This window comes from Corvus moneduloides, chromosome 7 (assembly GCF_009650955.1).
Source record: "Corvus moneduloides isolate bCorMon1 chromosome 7, bCorMon1.pri, whole genome shotgun sequence".
NCBI classification, from domain to species: Eukaryota; Metazoa; Chordata; class Aves; order Passeriformes; family Corvidae; genus Corvus; species Corvus moneduloides.
The window spans coordinates 29,716,616-29,729,460 of record NC_045482.1 but is presented as its reverse complement, the minus strand read 5'-3'; the positions used below and the strand labels follow the sequence as shown (position 1 = coordinate 29,729,460).

The 12,845-nt window shown below is 40.4% G+C and overlaps 1 protein-coding gene across 12 annotated transcripts in view; it reads right to left on the bottom strand.

Moving 5' to 3' along the window:
- The window catches only part of KALRN (kalirin RhoGEF kinase), a 483,321-nt gene that overhangs the window by 177,493 nt on the left and 292,983 nt on the right, over nt 1-12,845 (bottom strand). For all 12 annotated transcript variants that reach the window (XM_032115344.1, XM_032115348.1, XM_032115337.1 and 9 more), the window contains 2 exons: nt 9,176-9,345; nt 3,498-3,672 (listed from right to left, as the gene is read on the bottom strand). In XM_032115344.1, the coding sequence (XP_031971235.1) occupies nt 3,498-3,672; nt 9,176-9,345 (345 nt within the window). The remainder of the gene's footprint in view (nt 1-3,497; nt 3,673-9,175; nt 9,346-12,845) is intronic.

Here is a 12,845-nt window from a genome sequence, read left to right as displayed (position 1 = left end):
ACAGGTTTTACTGAAGTACAAGATCAATAATGCCAAAATAGATGGAAATAAGTGTTGCTTGTGCAGTAATCATTAATCCTGAAGTCTGTCTGGACTCCAAACTTCTGTCAAGAAGCAAAGATTATAGAAAATCTCAAAAACCAGGAGGGCTACAAAACAGATGGGCACAGTGTAAGTTTAGGAAGGTGCCAGAGGAACGGGTTATGTGATCTGTGGCACAAATTTCGGTATCTGGGGAGAACAGACAAAGCAGGGAAGTTTCCAAAGAACAAAAGGCAGACACTTCCTAAACAAAAAGGCAAATCACTCATTTGCCATTTGTGAATTTTTAAAAATCCTAATACTTTGTCTGCTTTATTAATTAGAAAGGAGAGAGAGCAGCCGGGAAAATTAACAGAATTGAAAATGTTCAGTACCAAAACTGGATGGAAAGAGAAAACATGAGATGTAAATGTTCTCTGAGGCTGAGCTCTAACGTGCAGCCTTCCCTAAAGCTGTTGGAAGCAGATTGACTCCCACAGCTGCATCCCTCTGGCTTCCACTAGAGAGATGCAAATCTTCCTCTCGCCAGAGCTGCCAGGGAAGGGACCTCATCTCAAGGGATTCCCTGGAGCACAAGAACCAACAGACCCAAATAACAGACCTAAGAAGGAAAAATTGGAAACTTGGGGCTTAACAAGGCAGAAGCAGCGATGAGGAGAAAAGTGTTCAAGTTTGGGAAGAGGAGGAGGAGGGCCCACACTCTGCAGGCAGTTTGTGTGAGCGCAGGGAGGATTAACGCAGCTGCAGCAGGTAGAAGTCTTTCACTAAGGTTGTGCTCAATATGGCTCTGCTCTTTGGACAGATGGAAGGGGGCTTATCTAGACTAGAAAAGGAGAAAATCATTTGACAATCAATCATACTGGTACACATTATTTCACTATTCTTAATCTATGCAGGATCTAGGCTATTATGGAAAATTAAAACCTAAATACATTTCCAGTCATAGCTCAAGCTACTTGTCTTTAGTAGCAAAAAATACTTAATTTCCTGTTTTAAATGTCATCATCTTTTCCCCTCAATAGCTGGGAAGAGTCAACCATTAGAAATACTACACGCTTTTAAATTATGGTGATGAAAAAATCTCTTTGTTTCTCAACAATGGCATGAGATAATTCTGTTAATTCTTGTAACAGTTTCCTACTGACTTGGAATCTTTATTACACAGCTGAGGCAACTGACTGAAATCTACTTTCTAAGCACCATTACTGTGTCAATTTGAGCCAATTCAGCTGTTGTTTGAAATGCATAGCATACATGTGTTACTTAACGTTTTATTTTAAACTGCCTTTGTTTTATTATCCCTCAAACTGCCTTTCTTCTTTAAGTACTAACTGCACTTACAGGGTTTAAGATGCTGACCTGGATATATTTTTCACCATGTTTTCAGTAGAAATTGTCACAATTATTCTAAAACAAAAAATATTTTTCTGAGAGAGGGAGCTTTCTAAATAAAATCATCTGCCCACAGACTCTCTATGAAACATACTCTCAGATCTCCCTGTAATATTAATCTTGCAGAGGGAATTCAGATGTTCATTTGATAAAAAAAATAGCAAATCTACACTGACAACTAAGTGGTGACTTTCTTTAAAATCCTTTCTAGCTAATCTGATTTTAGAAGACTCTGAAGCACATTTCCAATTTTAAATATCTTAATGTATCACAGCCATTCCATTCTGTGAATATAGAGAAGTAGGATCTATGCAGAAGCAAATCAGAGGTATCCACAAAGCATTCCCATTTTGGTATCCCATCTGGAGGGGAACAGTGTAAGTTACATCCTCTCCTGATGCCTCGGTTGCCCCATCAGTAAAGTAATGCCTGGTGGTGACACTCTTTGATTGAAAGACTATTTAGAAAGAAAAGTAATTTAGCACAATGATTTGTTTTAATTTTTAAAAAAGATTTTTACTTAAATCAGCACCATTATAGATTCAGACCTTGAATCTGCAGTGAAACAGGCTGAGACCTTAATGCATAACTCACATGGGTTCACCACATACTGCCTACAAACACATTTGGGTGTTCCAGAAGCACATATTGGTTGTCTCTATTTTTTTTCTTCATTTTTGAAAACACAGGTGCCATGTATAGGTATGTTCAAGTACAGCATTCACACCCATTTACATCTTTAGAGTAAAACTCTCAATTATTCAGCATCTGCCACACCACATATATCAAAGTATCCTCTATTTAAACATAGGAGGTGACATACTTTGCTGGAAGAGCAGTATCTGATATGAAATAAATACATTTATATTTACATACACAACCAAAGAATACTGCCTCTCAATAGCAAGGAGGCTGCATATAACTGGTGAGTAAAGGAAACTATTCCAATTTACATAATTAACAAGCACTGTAGGACAGACTGCAGTGAAATACCTCACCGTGCAGTTGCAACAGACAAGCTCAGATACTCCTCACTGATTCCTATCTCTGGCATTCAGCTATAGAACAGGACACCTTTTAGGAAACAGGACACCTGTTTCCTGCCTTTTATTCCACTATAATTCATCATGCCATGTCTTAAACACAAAATGTAATGTGGCATTCTAAACCTCCCATTAGTTACCAGCACCCACCTTGACAGTATGCAGGGATTTACCAGCAATACCTTCAGGAAGGTATCATCCTCAAACACTTACACGTGCTCCCTGAACTAAACAAGCACCAGGGGGATACAGCAGGAGGAACACGTCCCAGGAAAGGACACAAGCACTGACATGAGTCTCATGGACTTTGTGTACAAGTTAACATACATTTTGTTCTTTTTTCATCATGTCCTATCAGAACTACAGTAAGTAATTACTGAGATTGGCTGGAGTCTCTTCAAAATTTCTCAGTCCAAGAATACCCCAATTATTAATGTTTTGATGAATTTTCCATCCAGTGCTTTTGATTCCAAAACATAAGTTCAAAACACAACTGACGGATCTTTTCTGCATGAAGACATAAAATGTACTTTAACTTTCCCCTCTAATATTCTTTTCCTTTTTAAATAAATCCACTGTAATGTCTGAAAAGCCCACCTTTTAAATATCCTTTCCTCTTATGCATAACAGTTTTCACTCTGTGGTTTAAAGACAGGCATGTATCTGTATCTGAAGAGACAAACCTCACTGATAAGTGACACACGACTTTCAAATCCTTAAGTGACTCATGTCAACAGAGAGTTATAACAGGCATCTCATAAAGCTTCTCTGCAAAGCAGGCAGATTCTCAGTATAGTCAGCTAAGCACCCATGCACCTATTTCAGTGCATTCTGGCAGTTTATCCTAAAGTATACTTTAGGTCCAACAGTCTGAATTAAAGAATGGTTGTAAATTGCTCTCCCCCTCACTGGACAGCTGAGCACAAACAAACAGCTCGAGACATACCCTCAGAGGCTATGTTCACGTGTCCTCTCTCTCCCACATCTCCCCCCTGCCTAGGTCATGCAGCCAGCTCTTACCTCAATGGTGTACTGCTCAAAAATCCGGAGCCGAAGGAAAATGTCTAGCTTAATCTTCCTCTCATGGAAGAGCTCTTCCATCTGTACCTGGGCCTCGTCGAGCTGCTGAAGGACAGATTCAATGTGGCTGATGGAGCTGTTGTGGGGGGTCTTGTTGTTGGAAACAGCAGAGTCCCTGTAGCAAGGCAGAGAGCAGGGTTAAAGCCGAGCTGTGAGGCAGGCAAAAGAGCAAGAACTACACATCTGTGATTCTGTGTGCTGCTGAGGAGAAAACCCAAGCACAAAGGGCTGAGGGAATGTGTGTGTAACACTCATCTCCTCTAGTTGCTGAAATCCTCCTGCTCCTGAGCTCGGCACAAAGTTTGAGCAGGGGGATCATCCTTTTTTGTGTGGTGACACTGTGACCTTACACACTTGGGAGGGGCAGGGGAAGAGATGGCACATCAATCTCAATGGCTCTCTTGAGGAGACTGGCAGGCAATCACCTCTAATGCTACAGGGTCACCTGTTCCTGCCTATACTCACATCAGCCACCTGGACCTTTACAAGTTAATTTCCTGCATTACCTTATTACTTACAGACTAATTGAATTAGAATGATGAGTATTTGAGACCAATGGCTAGGGATGCCTTGATATCCTCTGGATTACGTAGTACAGAAATGGATACAGAATACAGTGCAAAAAAACCGCAACACACCTTTCCAACACTCCAAGAGAGATTCTGACTTGTCTTTTCACTGGAAAAGTGAAATGAGATGTGACTGTGGCAGGTCAGATACTGCTCCAGTTAACATTTTCCATTTACAAGCAGCAGAAGGGAGCAGACCTTTTAACCGGTGGGCCAGGGCCAAGGGGGAATTTGCTGTTCTTGAAAGAAGTCTTAGCATGGGCACAAGACAGTCCTGACAGTTCCTTTTCTATTTGTGCTTTCATGTATATTAATAGGTTCACCTAAAGTCTGCTATGTCTTCAGCAAATTTTTTTTCAGTGACTGTTTTATGGATAAATACCATTTGCAGACATAAAGAAGTGAAATTTATCCTCAAATGTTCCACACAAGGCCCTCAACTTTCAGAAGGGCCAGAAAGGAAACTCTGAAGCCAAAGTTTAATCTTGGCTTTGGCACATCAGCTAAAACAAGATTCAGATGCAATAGTTTTCTCCATCCAACCTGCTCAAAGGTGTGTGATAGCAACTGCATTATTTGGTATATTTAAACTAAAACAACAGAAAACCCTATCAAATACACTGTTGGAAAGACCTGTGCAAATTGTCATCACACAGGGTCAGAATAAAACAACAGCAGTCAACTTTAATGTTAACACTGTCAGGGAGCATAATGGAGAAAAAATCAAGCATTATCTTTAGCAGAAGCTTTTAAAACTGAACTGAGCTCTTAACACAGGGTCATTTTGGCTGTGTTTAAAACAGACCTTTCAGGTTCTAAGGCAATAAAACACACACATTATTCTGTTTTCATTAAGTGCCTTGAAGGAAATGAACAAGCATTTGCCTGAACATCTAAGACTGAGAATAAAGTTAAAAATACAGAATACTATTAACTGTACAGTAACTAGCTCTTTGGATGCGTTTCACCTCTTTTCCCTCAACTACTTGATATTTAATACGCTGAACTTCAGATGCTCCAGCATTATTCTAAAGCAAAAACTACCGATTTCCCTTGCTTATAAGGGAATAATATTACATCAATATTTCTCTCTCCAGGTGTTATGGTTTCTGCCCCACTCTGTTTTCACATTCTTGGTAATCACAGGATCTCTCTCTGCCTCCACATTAGAGCTGTACAGAGGAAGAAGGAATGAAAACAACCAGAGATTTTGAAACTACAGCATAATCTGAGGCTGCATCCAATAAAGTTCTGTTTCCTTCAGTCAGCACCTGTCTCCTATAAAAGGACATGAAATAAATCTTCACTCAAACGGAGGATTATTACTATTCATATATTATCTAAATTACTCAATGAATTATTCAAGACTAGTGTTGAATAATCTCTCACGGGATCTAGAGACACACTTAGTTTTAGAAATTCTATTTCATTAAACATTTCACTCCTCAAATCAAGCCGCACTTGCATTTCAGTGACTGATGCAATATAAAAGTTTAAGAGTAGTAATCTGGTACTTTTTTTAAGTCTCCTTAGATAAGGTATTGACAATCCCTAGCTAGTCTGGTTCAAGAAAGATTTCCCTACAGAAAAAAAAACATTTCTGAGATTGCACTGCCACAATATTTCTTGCTCTGTCTGGCAATGAGAAACTCTGGGAAAGAATAAATATAAGATCCTTACTAATCTTTGAAAGGCTATGGATTAGAGTTTTAAAATTCAAGGAAATTATTGGAAAAAATCCCCAAAATAAACTTTGGGGAACATAAAATTGGACTCAGTACATTGCTGCTGACTTTGTTTAAAATGAACACTGTGCTCCTAAAACCACTTTCAGTGCTTTAACTGTGAGAAAGCTCAGTGAGAAATACCCATTTTCTAAAGCTTATGGGCAAGATACCTAGCTCTTCACTGGCTTTTTTTTTTTCCAGCCACAAACATTCCTGCTCTTTCACATCTCACTGGAGCAAGTCATTGTTTTGCCTTTCACAGATGAGCAGAAATATTGCCCCCAGCAGCACCCCTGGAACCGCAGTTCAAAAGGTTTGCTTCTTGTTGACTGTTGAGAACAACAATCACCTCAGTAAAGCACTGATAAGAAAGAGTGAAAAGTGTTTCCAATGTGAATCATGACGTGTACAGAGTTGCTAGGTAGGCCTGTTTTACTCCTGATAGGTATGGGCTCCTGATGTAGTCACTGAGGCCTTGAAGACCTTGTGTGAAGAGCAGTCCCAGGCAAGGTATTTAGTTCAGGCAGCTGAGCTTTTCATCGCCTATCTGGAGGGAACACAGAGTGCTATTACACAAGTGATCCTCTCTAAACCAAAATCTGTTCTCTCAAAGATAAGGACAAGAAACATAAAACTTTCCAAAGCTCCAGCAATTTTATTGCTTTTAACCTGTGTTTTGACATGCTTGATAAGAGCAGTGTATTTCATTCTCTTCACTGTTGTAGCGTTTGCAATCTTCATCTATTCTTCATGGCAGGTACGAGGTGATCCACACTGAAATGTAATCCAGTGTTAAGGAAAGATTGCAGCAATTCTAGTTTTTCCTTTTTTTCTTTATCTGTGTGTTCTTTACCATTACCAGCAGCCATGAAAGATTTTAAGAGTGGGCACACACAGAGGCAGCTTCACTGCATTTTTTCACACAGTTCTGCCTCACTTTTTGAAAGAGTCCAGGATCACATTACAGGCTTTGCAGTTAGTCAGAGTGCTCAAATCCAACACTTGAACCAGCTAATCTTGACAGTTCAGATGAGTTCAGTTCAGTGCTGCAAATTTTTGTGTGCATTCAAAAGTTTGGCAGCCGTTCTACGTGGCTTTGGTGTTAACTCCATCAGAAGCAGGGAATCACTTTGCACAAATATGTTCACCTTGTTCCACCTTGCTCACTGCCCAGAGTACAAGCCAGACCTCAAACCCAACTTTTTTTTGTTAAACACAGCCACCACGAAACCTGCCTTGGTATTTTACAAACATTTGAGTGTGACACGAATTCCATGTCTCCAATGTCTCAAAGCGGAGGCCACCATCACTTTTCCAAGATTGAAACTAAGAATTGACCATGTTCACATTAAGGAAACCTCAAGTCCCACACATCACCTTGCAGTTCACCTCTTCCTCATGCTCCACTGACTTCTCAGCTCCAGGTATTACCCTGGCCACTCTCCACAATTCCCTACAACTCAGGTGCAGGCAAAAAGCCTTTAGGCCAATCTCACAACCAGAACAAGGACTCTGAATTTAGACACTTTCTGCAACCCCACAAACCACTTCACACTCCACCTGATGGCCTTGTACAGGGTCCCTTTCAGACTTTTCTCCATGGGTGTTTGCACTGAAGTGATGCCATTCCAATACTTGGGAAGAATAACAAAAAGTCTTTAGTCCACAATTTCACTGCCATTTTTTGATCTCACAGAAATGCCCTAAACTTTGCAAACAATTTCTTTGCACATAAGTAAGTGACCATGCAGACCTTTGACTGACCTGCTACAGCTGGCCACAGACACATTCTCAGCTAAAACCCCTTCCCCTCTGGCAGCTCATTTAGCCTACTCAGCATGTTTCTTTCCTACTGATCTCATCAGCAAAGACGAATAGAAGGATGGAACCCACCTATGTCTACTCCTGATCCTTCCTCTCCAACTCTAAGATTGGCAAGCAATACTACAGCTCAGGTCCCTCACCCTCTCCCATGATGCCAGCAAATCACACACAGCAAGAGTAGGAATCTCCATGGGCTCTCCAGTGTGGTTGCCCAGGGCTGAATGACAATCAAAACCTAGAGCAGTCCTTTCAAATCCCTTTTTTTTTTTTTTTTCCCCCCTGACCCAGCAGAGAAAACTCTGCATCCAGAATGACAAGAAAAAGCTTAGAGGAAAGCTCAGCATGTGGCAGTAGTAAAATACTTAAGGACCCCAGGAGGGCTCTTAAGGGCAGAGCTCCATCAGAGCCCTCAATGTCCATTCTACTCCAGAGCATCTTAGGATTTTCTTATCAGGTTCCTATCATGGCTCATGACTTTCTGCACATCTCAGGTGAAAAGTAAAGGCATCAGATTAGGAAAGCTCAGGGTGAGGAGGATGCTGTAACTATCTGGGACAGCCTGGTGAAATGCATAAAACCTGGGATATTTGCATATTATAATGCATACAGAACATGCACACCATGTACATGTGGATAAGGGCAACCTGTACCAATACAAAGATCTAAATAATAAGTGATGGTTCAGTGCCCAGTAACATCCCTAAAAGGCAGGAAAACTTCACTGCTGTCAACAAAGCTAAAGGCACAGAAAACCACTGTTACAACAAATGAGAGAGACTTCACAACTCCAAATTCTGTATAAGCTTACTCTGCAAATATTCATTTGATGATAATTGCAGATCGAGAAAGAAAAAACAACACACCCCCAACAAAAACCCCGACACCCCTTCCCCCCCACCCTCTGATAAATTCTTGGGGTTAGTCTCTTCATGTATTTTAAATTAGGCAAAAACGAGCTGGTTTAATTCATAGTGCTAGTAGAATCAGCAGTATAAGAGCCTCTTTGACACTATGAATAAACCCCACATACACAAAGTTAAATAGAAGGGTGCTGCATGCAAAATGAAACAGTGAAGACTGCTAGACACGTGTGTATTTTATTAAGAGGACTACACTTACCCTACATCAGGAAACTAAACCATATAAATCACGAGGCCTCAGCTCACAACCATTTAACAATCTTCTATAAATACCAACTAAAAATATTCACTTCAAACACATTTGGTTCAATTCACTTCCCAGTGCCTATAAATAACCTCTCTGTCAAACAGGAAACCCATGTTCATCCACAGACTACTCTAATCAGTCCACACAAATCACTCCTTGTAATTTCAATAAAACATTGAAAGGATCCTTCAAAGGATCTGAAGAATTACAAATAAGCAAAGAATTAACAAACTCTCCCAATTGATCCTAGCTTGCATTTCCCAATTTAGGCACCCCTAAAGCACAGCATGCATCAGATTTCTCAACACCTGTGCCCCAGGTGGATGCTTACCTGAGCTGCTGGATTAGATCTTCCCCTTCTTTAATAACATTGAGGGTAGCATCCAGGGTGGCTGTTTGCTGCTGCTGAAACTGCTTGATAAGCTCCTGAACTGCATCCACAGAGTCAGCACAGACATCCTCTAAGAGCTCCTTCTGCAGATCTTCCATCCATGTCCACAGCTGGGTAGAGGGGAGGGAAATATAAATCAGAGAGGGATTGAGATTTAACCCTTTTCCTCTCTAATTCCAGATCAATAGGCATTAGCTAGGGATGCATGTTTCACAGGAAAACTGACCTCAAATTTCTAAACCCAAAAAGATACATTTGTTATTGATTCTATTTAAAGCAATAAAGTAAAATAAACATAATACCAGGTAGTTTTGTAAAAAAATTTCAGTTTCTGTTCATTATACTAACATAATAACTAATTATTTTATTCTGATTAACTCTTTACACAAGTAACAAATTAAAATCCCCTACCGCTGTGATAACCTAACCCTTTCAGGAGCTGAGCACTATCAGCTGCTATTAATTTCACATGTAGCTGAAGCCTGTTGCAGGACAGACCTACAATCTTTGGTATGTGTGTACAGTACTGACTGAAGTCTAGCTGTGCCTGCTCTGCTATGCTTTCCCAGGGGTTGAGGTTTTGGGGTTTTTTTTGTTTCCAGCACTTAAACCCCCTCCTCAAAATGCACTCAGACTGCATTTTAACTCTGAGAAAATCCAAACATAGAAGACAGAAATATTACCAATCAACCCCATGCAGCTCCACTAATTTTGAATAGTCCTGACTACCAGTTTTAAAGCCACAATCACAGCAACAAATCACTGCAAGTGCTTAGATGAGAATTTCCATCCAGCTGTTCATCAGAGGTCTGGACAGGGGCAGGAATGCCCCGGCAGCCTCTCGCTGGCTGTAAAGGCTTAAAGCGAACCGAGGTTTCCCCTTTAAGCTTGTGCTGAAAAGTGAGCGCAAAATCGCACCAACCGAGCTGGCAGCCTGCCAGCAAACCCTAATGACTCCACCAGAGACTCTTTTCTGTGCCACGCCTGCCCCATTAACCCACATTTTGCTGGAATGCGCTGGAGGTAGCAGCGAAGTACCAGAGTGAGAAGCAGCACCAGCGCACTGGGAAATGTCAAAGGATGCGGCGCCGGCTTCTCCAGCCGTCCCAGGGACTGCACGGCTTTGTCCCACAGGGACCTTGGGGTGAACGTGAAGCAGAGGAGGACATTGTGCGTGGGTGGCAAAGAGCTGGTAAAAATGTTTGTGTTCAAAACGAGTTGCACTGTATCCCATCCTACAGCATTTCCTCCGAGACTGTGAATTCTGCACGTTCACATTAAATGAGAGGAGGATGGGGACGTCTAAAGCTCCAGCTGCCAAAGCTTCCCATAACCAGGGCCCACACCTAAGGCCAGTCACTAAATGCTACACTATATACATGCTACAGACTTCAAGGATATCACCCCAGTCCAAACCAAAATCATCAAACTTAGAACCTGTGCCAGCACACTCATGATACCAGAAAAGGGAGAGCCCAGTGCCTTGTGCTCTGTCCCCACCTCTGCTACTGACTCCTTGCTCAACAGACTTACAAAAACAAGTATTCAAACATATGCCTAACTTGTAGGCTTTTAAGAGTCAGCTTTGAATATCTTGGGTAAACGCCTCAGTTTATTCATAAATAGCCTAATCATAATGGCCTGCCCTACTACTGGCCTGAAACGGAATGTCTTCTCTTGGGATATTTACATACTTTCACATTCTTAGGTAAAAGGCGTGGTATAAAAGGGCAACTATTAATCAAAGAAAAAATGTAAGTAAATAGGCATGAGAAAGAAGTGAAAAAATGAAAATGTACTTAAAGAGCCAAATAGAAGGCTTTTTCATTTTTGGTCTGAGGTCCATGTGCTGAACTTCGGGAAGCTACCATAAAGGAGAATGCATTAGTGCCTTTATATATTAATTACATTGAGAATCTTCCTGATTTTGATCCAATCCCTGTACCCACTCAAACAGTAGGGACAGCTGGACTATAACAGACATGGACCAGGTTGTTCAGGGAATATTACTTCTGCTTATCAGACCTTAAAGTAATAGAGTACTTTGTAAATACAGAAAAATAGCTATGTGTATAAATCATCCTTCTGTTTTGAGGTGGGAAATACAGTAGTTTTTAAATTTCTTGCAGTTCTTAGTTCACTTGTCAACTTAACAAAAAAAAGCTCAGGGAATTTTCTGTACAAAAATGAAAGTGAAATAAGGAACTTTGTTCATTGTTAGGAACCTGCTGTTTTCTTGAAATTATCAATGTTAGGGCAGAGGAGAAAGTTTCCAACCTTCAGAGAAAAATCCTGTTTTCAAAAGTATCTCCAGAAACCAGCTTTTCAGCAGGAGCATTGGACACTTAATATCCTACTTCACTTTTTGAGTAGGCTTCTAAATCGAAGCAGTTTTAAAATGCTTAAACATAAACTGTATTGTGTTCACGTGGAACCAAAACACTCATTAATTTCAGAGAGCACTCAAATACATTAACTCATATTAGCTTCAGATGTTTCCATTAATGACCTCTGACTGTAAGGATTTGCATAGTAAAACCTATCAGAATTTAGGTCATCCTTGACTCAGAGCCCTTTAATCCTTTAGACTCCACCAATCCCTGGAAAACCCTAATACAAAGAATCAGTCAATATTAGTAAGATTAGGAAGACCTTTCAGGAACAATTCACAATAGGAACCTGATTCCAAAACCTTCTAGGTTCTGTGCTACAACTAACAGCACCTGAAACAAATTGTTACCAAGCATCGCTTGTGAATGCCACAGCAACTACAAGACCAACTCCGTATCACTGCAACACCACAGTCAGAACAGCTGTTAATCATAAAACAGAAATCACATCCTGGTTGTCACTGCTCAGGAAAATCAGTCCCTCTTAGAGCATGATGTTTCATTCCAATGCAAGTATTTGACCGATTAAAAAAAATCCTGACAGTTAAAGCCCCAAATCACTGGATACCTGGTGCATTTCCAGTCCATGCTGTGACCTACTCTAAGCTAGATAGATTACTGAAGGAACTGTTCCCATTTTTCATCTAAATCTGACCTATTGCACAGCACAACTCTTATTTCATATTTGCAGAAACTGACTTTTATTCTTAGCATGAACAAAACTGGTGAGCATTTGTCCCATTCTCATACATAATTCAAACTATTACCAAGGTACCACTTGATCCCATACAGGGGATGTATGTAGATACATGCAGATATTCCACATATAAAGACAGTATTTCCACATCTACCTGTGGTGACTTTCACTAAGTTAGCCAGTGATGCATGTGTCCAGAAAAGGAGATAATCTCTGCATTATGTTACTTTACAGGTACTAAACAAAAAATACAGAATCCTAGAAAACAATAAAGAAGTATCACAAAAGTAAGTTTTGTTCTTCCTTCAACTGATCTATGCTTTAATATGATTAATGGATATGGAAATACCAATGCATTAGTGGTAGAACCTGAATTAAGTCTATCAGAGACATCCAGCCACAAATCTGACTCATGCAAGCTACATGTAAATGTGTCATAGTTGTCAGCTACACTGGAGTCTCAGGTAAATACCTATCCCTAAGACATTCATGCTGAAGGTCCATAGTAGCTCCACAACTGAGG